The sequence below is a fragment of the Doryrhamphus excisus genome, chromosome 6, assembly GCF_030265055.1.
Source record: "Doryrhamphus excisus isolate RoL2022-K1 chromosome 6, RoL_Dexc_1.0, whole genome shotgun sequence".
NCBI lineage: Eukaryota > Metazoa > Chordata > Actinopteri > Syngnathiformes > Syngnathidae > Doryrhamphus > Doryrhamphus excisus.
Genome location: NC_080471.1, coordinates 22,093,808 through 22,101,307, shown reverse-complemented (window position 1 = coordinate 22,101,307; position 7,500 = coordinate 22,093,808). Strand labels below are relative to the sequence as shown.

The 7,500-nt window shown below is 35.7% G+C and overlaps 1 protein-coding gene across 4 annotated transcripts in view; it reads right to left on the bottom strand.

Annotated features, from left to right (window-relative positions):
• The window catches only part of cd44b (CD44 molecule (Indian blood group) b), a 14,481-nt gene that overhangs the window by 5,351 nt on the left and 1,630 nt on the right, over positions 1-7,500 (bottom strand). For 3 of the 4 annotated variants that reach the window (XM_058076511.1, XM_058076512.1, XM_058076510.1), the window contains exons 2-4: positions 2,554-2,719; positions 864-1,006; positions 598-642 (exon numbers count right to left, since the gene is read on the bottom strand). In XM_058076511.1, the coding sequence (XP_057932494.1) occupies positions 598-642; positions 864-1,006; positions 2,554-2,719 (354 nt within the window). Of the gene's footprint in view, positions 1-597; positions 643-863; positions 1,007-2,553; positions 2,720-3,435; positions 3,508-7,500 lie in introns of those variants that run through there. The other variant, XM_058076513.1, reaches the window with a different exon arrangement.

Sequence of the window (7,500 nt, the reverse complement as noted above, 5' to 3'; positions counted from 1 at the left end):
TATATATCACTATATTGACACTTACTATGGTACCCATTATGGCATTGGATGCTCATATCACTGTATGTCACGTATGTGACAAAAAATAAAAATAAAAATAAAAATAAAAATAAAAATAAAAATAAAAATAAAAATAAAAATTAAAAAAATAAAACCTTAAACTATATTAAGAAAGCAGGAAGTGAACAAATGTAACAGTTACTGATTGTAAAAGTACCAGATGGAGGGGTAGGATTTAATAAGCTTTGCTTCTTCCTACTCCTTTTGGACATGTGGAACTGTGAACTGATTATGTGATGCGTTCAATTGTAATCTGATGCATGTTCAAATGAAATAAAACCATTACCATTACCATTACTATAAGACAATTACATTGCCATTGAATTGCTGTATGTATGTACATTTTTGGGCTATTTATCTACAGACCATATCTTTGCCTGTTTATAAATTCTCACTAATGACGTATAATCAAAATAATTAGAATTTCTGTCATATGAGTAGAGGAAATGTTTTCATGATTTCACATTCGTGAACCAGTTGAGTGGATATGTTTTGAAAGCTTTTGGGTGTATCTCAAAAAAGTTGTGTATTGCTCACCTTGACTTCTGTCAAACGCCTTATCACAGTTCTTCTCAGGGCCCACTGGTATGTGGACAGAAAACAGCAGAGATAAAAATTGAGAATAGATAATGGTTTGCCAATCAGAGGTAAATTATCAATATGTGAGGAATTCTTCTTTTAAAATCATGGTTGATTGAGACTTGTTGATTGAGTGAACTAACAAGACGGGACGATGCACGTGATTGGGTCCATGATCTGACAAATCTTAAATTAAATGTAGAATTACGCGCCAATAAACAAACCTGTATCATCGAAGCAGTAGGCATCATGAAGTTCTTCTGGGTCTTCACGAGGATCGATGATGAAACCAGTTGTGTTCATTGCACAGTTTTCATGGTGTGTGTGTCTAAGAATGGAGATGCTCATGTTGCTGATCCAGCCGTTCCTAAAAAGCAGAAATATTTGACGTGTTATGTTTGTTTTGTTGGATTCTTGGATGACAAGAAGATTTGATGAATAGGGTGATCAAGTTTTGGGGTTTTTTTTTATAATGAAAATGTCCTATCTTTCTATATTTTTCAATTGGCCATTAAACGGGGTACTCTCAGGAGCCGCAGGTTGTCGACCACTGACAGAAGAGACACACTAAGACTCAAAGTGTTGATCAGCAACACAGTTCAGGGATAGTTTGAAGTGATTGTATGCTGAAAAATTGAAAAAAAATTTTTATGTTAGTTACATTGTTAGTACCAACAGCAATACATTCCAAACATTTTTCTAAAAAAAAAAAAAAATTTTGGTCATATTTTGACTTTATTTTTTTCTATTCTATGACTTAACTATATTAGTTTGTCAGAAATACTAATTTGGGGTATATCACATTGTTGTTGAAAAAGTAAATAAAATGCAAAATAATACTTTTCCTTGTAGGTCATCTACACTTGTAGTTGGTAACTCACCATTTTTACAAAATAAAACACCAAAAGTACACCAAAAACATTTCCAAAACATAGCAACAGTATGATGCATAGCTGTGGTGTGATGGTGCCTGTGACTAATTTAAGGATCACATTTTTACACAATGACATATCGTGTTGTGAAAAACAGGTTTTTTTGTGTGTGTGTGCATATTTGTCAGACTTAAATGTTCCAGATCATCAAATTTAAAGACGACCTATTTTGCTTTGTCGAATTTTCCAACCTATAAATGTTGCTATAATATGGTATTCTTGTCTTAAACTATGCCAAAGTGTCAGATACTAAGGTTTAAAGAAGTTTTGTATAAGTTTTGGTTTTCTAACACCAAGTTCTAGTGACATCAATGCAGTCCGAACGTCCGCATATGGGCTGCAGATTATGGAACAACGTATCTGGAAACCCTTGGGAGCATTTGGGAGTGTGACCAATCACAGCGGATTGGGCGTACCTAGAGGAAGACCTGAGGTGAAGGAAATTTTGAAAACAGTTTGTTTGGGTTGGAAGCAGGAAGTCCATGAAAACACTGCAGTGAGAGGTGCCGAATCTGGAAGATCTAGAAAGCTTTCTGTGCGGGCTATTGTGTGTAGCTGCTCTATAGGAGTCCAGTCCTTTAAAATGCAGTTTTTAAATGAAACTTGTTATTATTCAGGCAAAAAAAAATCAAAACCTACATGGTCCTGTGTGAAAAAGTGATCTCCCTCCTGTAAAAAAAACAACTGAGATTAATCTGGAAAAGATTATGAAGCCATTTTGAAAGTTTTGGGAAACAGTGAGAGCCATTATCCAAAAATGGTAAAAACATGGAACAGGGGTCAACCATCCCCGGAAAACCAAAATTACCCCAAGAGCACAGTGATGACTCATCCAAAAAGTCCCAAAAGACCCCACAACAGCAAGAACTGCAGGCCTCACTTGCCTCAGTTAAGTTCAGTGTTCATGAACGCACCATAAAATCAGCACCAACACGGTCAACATTTGTCACAATAGCAACATAACGTAATAATAATAACGTACCTGCAGGTTTCCATGTCTTTATGAAAGGCCTGCTCGACTTGGTCCGGACTTGCCATTGTGCTCTCCAGCTGCTTGCAAACCTTTTCAGCATTGTCAAAGGTCAGAGAGTAACGATGTTCTCCCTCGACAAGAAACACTCCAGCGTAGCTGCAGCTGCGAGAATTAACTATAAGGGGAAGAAGCACAAAGAACAATATTCATAGTCAATGTAAAATATGGAGAAATAAAGGAAGCAACAAACAAACAGAAGCAAATCATTTCCATTGTTTTGTACCATTGAATTTTTATTAGCTTGTTTGCAATACAGTACATGAATCTCAGATGTCACATGCATGGAAACCTGTCATGCACCATGAGAACCCTTTCAGTGGATAATATGCAAATAATAGATTTGGTACAGCCATGGCATGTTCCATGGATTGATGTTTGTGTTTGACAATGTTAGCATGGGAAAAAAACGGAAGAATCATGTGTCTAAGTCCTCTGGGACCGACACACACACACAACCCAACCCTCAAGAAAGACACCCGACACAAGTAGCTTGATTGTCAGAATAATTAAATCCCTAAATGGACTTTAACAGGATGTGGGAAGTGGGAAATGACTTCCATCAGTTCAAACCATCCAAAATGAAAAGTATGTCAAACAAGAGAATAAAATGAAAGACCAGGCAGCAGAATGTGGCCGCATTGATCACACCGAGCTCGAAGGGAGTTTCCAATAAGCAAGTGAAAGCCACACGGTTGGGAAATACCAAACAGTACAAGACGGGCAACTGTAACTGAGTATTTTAAGTTCTCCATGTTCATCTTCATAAGCCATAATGACTGCTGTTAATATTCGCTGCGATTCCAGAACGAGCGTATTGAAGTTTCTGCTTACCTTATCTTATTATTAACACACCACATTGTTGCTTTTCCCACAAACACCACGAGCAATGACACAGTGGAAACTCATCTACCCTCTATTTGAGGTATGTGAAACTCTGTTACCATGGCAACCAGTAAATCACAATAATACTGTTTTGCTTGCTGAGCTCAGAAAAGACAAGCATGTCATCAGTCATTCAAAAAAAGGCAAGAAAAAATTACATTTCTGCAAAAATTTTACTTGCATGAGCCAAAGTTATAGAAATTAAACATGATATACTTGTAGTATATCATATACTAGTATGGATTATAATTATCACTACTTAGAGTGAGCACCATTATTATGCCTGAGATGCACGTGTTGTTCATGAAAGTCTCTTTAATTCCACCATGCACTCCTGTACCTTTGCATAGTTAATCAAGAAAATTAATCAAAGTTATGACAAAAAAAATTCTGACCAATAATGCAGTCGTAAAAAAAGAATCTCCCAAATTTGTATTTTTTGAAAGTGTGTTGTTGTATTAGACTGCATTCATTCATAATGCATGCCATTATACTGCTTCATGTGCTCACTATGGTCACATGGTATTAAGTTGTTCCACTGGTTAAGTGTTAAAAAAGGAAGGACTTTGTTGGGGAACTCAGTGTACTGATTCCACTGCTTGTGTCGTAAGTTTTCCTCCTTGTGTTGCAACATGTTTGTATGCATTATGAAGAAAAAATCAATGTGTAAGCAAATAACTACAATGACTATGATATCATTATATACTTATTTTAAATATACAATCCTATGTAAAATATAATTTGCAATTAATCTGTCACTTTTTTGATAAGTAAATCCCACTCCAACAGCGGTTGGAAGCAGTTGGGCAACAAGGGTCTGTGCCAATACTGTGGTGAGCGGCAGTTACACCCCCCCCTCCACCCCCCACCCCTACAACACACACACCTGACAGAAGCTTTAACACATGGTGCCACATGGCAAAGTGTCCGTGCAAGAAAAGGCTGAAAAACAACACAGAAGCCGTGGCCTTGCAATACCAGCCAAAAGGATCAAAAAGAGCAACAACTTCGAAAAAAGGGATGCATTAGTATGCAGAGGGGGGCGGTCACGGGGGTCTTTGTGAAGACCCAAAGCCTACCATCCTGAGGCAGTGACTGCTCCAAAGCTTTTATTGTCACATCATGGAGATGAAAGCAAGGGACATGCTAATTCTGGATGTTTAAAGCCAAAAAGAAGATTTTTTGTTATGAAAAAAATGAAATATGGAAGTAATAGAGCAGTTGAATGCTCTATTCTTACTTCACTTTCTCTCCTTCTGCTCTACTCTCCATTCCTAATGTTATGGTAAGGTCATAAATTAGGCCATGGAGGTGCACAAACACAAATTCTGTTGAATCATGATAAAGCATGGCGACAACTAGTATGCCAAGTACAAAGTCAAGATTAACTCATTCAACGGCAGCCATTTTTATAAAGCCGTCACAAAAGTATTCGTATATATTCAGCCAAAATGTCTATAAAACATAAAGAACACAAAAACGTTGTTTTACATGAAATATTTTACAAATATAACACCATGAACTATTTACAATTTTCACATTTTGGCCGTTGTTTTGTCTTAAAACTGCACCAAACATGCTCTTTTCAATTGTGGAGTTACATCAACAACACTGTGATTGGTCGGGATTAAAAAATATATATATTATAGATTACATTTTGCTGATAATGTCCGAATTAGTTTGCTCAAACGGGTACATTTTTGTTCACGCAAACATTAGTTTGGCCTCATGCCGTTACCGTCCCTCCAACAGCACTCTACTATCTTTCATCATCACACCTCAGTGAAACTGCTCTGTCAGCAGCCATGTCCTACCACTCACAACAAAGAGCTGAAATGTGAGATCTATGTGCAAATATGTTTGGTGTGCACAAGCCAGCACATACACACTCACATGCAGCATCGCCTGAAGGTCACTGGAAGGAGTGTCACTCCCGTTTATTGCAAACATATCTAATGTATTTTCCATAGGAAAGAAAATACCTCCTTGTTTATCGTCGTTTTTGGTTCCAGAACCGACCGTGATAAGTGAATATCGTAGATACATAAATAAAAAATAAAGTTTGTCACGGTTATGGCCACAACACTAATCCGTGTTATTATTATGATTATTATGTTATATATTATTGTGCTTGTTGTGAGGTCATTTAAAACTGCAATAAACGCTTCTTGTTCAAGTCTGGTGATTACTGACACCTAGTGACCAATGTAGAAGATTACATTCTCAATTTGTATGCGTATTCCTAATTCTTTTCATTTTTAATTTAGATCATCCCACAATTTTTACGTTTGAAAAAAATGCACGATTTGCTTAAGATTTGTATAAAAAAAAAACTAATAGGCCATATTCAAGACAAAACAGTATGATTTATAAAAAGTGAGACGCAAAATCCGGACAGCAATGTGGCAAGGGAACATCAGTAATATAAAAAAATAATAATTAATTCCAGACCCCCAAAATATCAACAAAAATCAATTTTATGGAGAATAATATTTTTTAAAGAGCATAAAACAATGCAAAATATTGATAAATGATGAATGTTAGCAAAGACGGCATGGATTAAAGAGGGTGGCGAGAGAGAGGAGGAGATCCACACCAACACCTGATTGATTGATCTTGATCTTTAATCATCCCCTTTTGTAAAATCAACCTCCTTGTGTTCTTTCTTTACCAAGATGGAACTTATTGTTGATTCAGCCAACAGACTATTTTGCATTTTATTTGAATTTGTCAAATGAATGTGCCCTGCAGGGTATTGGAGTATTGCGTAAATTAAATATTTGGTATTGAATGGCTGAATAAACAAACTGGGAGTAGTCTGCATCTTTATTAATACCACAAGATTCAACGTACCAAAGACTTAAATATCTATATATAGTTAGTCAGGCTCAATTGTATATGATAACTGAGTTTTTAAGAACCAAGGCCAAATTTGGGTTAAATTTTTAGCTGAAAAATGAAATCCTACAAAAAGTGTAGCGTTCAAAAAACTGTACAACCGCAATTCAAGTGTCCAAACAGCAAAGGATACTGCAGATATTTTCAATTGGTGCTGAAAACTGAAGAATAGTCAAGTCAAGATCAACTCATTTAACTCCAGCCATTTTTCTAAAGCCGTCACAAATGTATCCATATATTTAGCCAAAATGTTTATACAACATAAAGAACCCCAAAAAGTTGTTTTACATGAAATATTTTACAAATATAACACCATGAACTATTTACAATTTCTTTTTACATTTTGGCCGTTGTTTTGTCTTAAAACTGCACCAAACATGCTCTTTTCAATTGTGGAGTTGCATCAACACCTCTGTGATTGGTCGGGATTTAAATAACCCGGCATACTGTGACCACACAATTCACCACACTGAGCACAAAACATGCAAAAACTAAACAGCCAATAAATGAATGGTGTCAAAAACTAACCTAAATTAGCACAGTCAAATAGGTATTATGTCAACATTATTGGTAATGGTAATGGTTTTATTTCATTTGAACATGCATCAGATTACAATTGAGTGCATCCCATAATCAGTTCACAGTTCCACACGTCCAAAAGGAGTAGGAAGAAGCAAAGCTTATTAAATTCTACCCCTCCATCTGGTACTTTTACAATCAGTAACAGTAACATTTGTTCACTTCCTGCTTTCCATAATACAGTTTAAGGTTTTGGGTTTTTTTTAAATAATGCACCTTGTACTTCGGTATATAGTTTAAGTTTTTTTTATTTTTATTAAAAGTAGGAAGAAGAATTTGTTCACTTCCTGCTTTCCAAATATAGTTTAAGTTATTTTTTTATTTTATTTTATTTTATTTTTGTCACTTACCGAAGTAGATGAGCATCCAATGACATAATGGGTACCATAGTAACTGTCAATATAGTGATATATATAGCACATCATGATTGTTTTTTTTTTTTTAATAAAGTAATTATTTGAAATAGCATTGAATCGCTCAGATGTAGTAGATGCAGGTGTACCTGAAGCTGCCGTGAGTAAACAGCATGTTCCATAA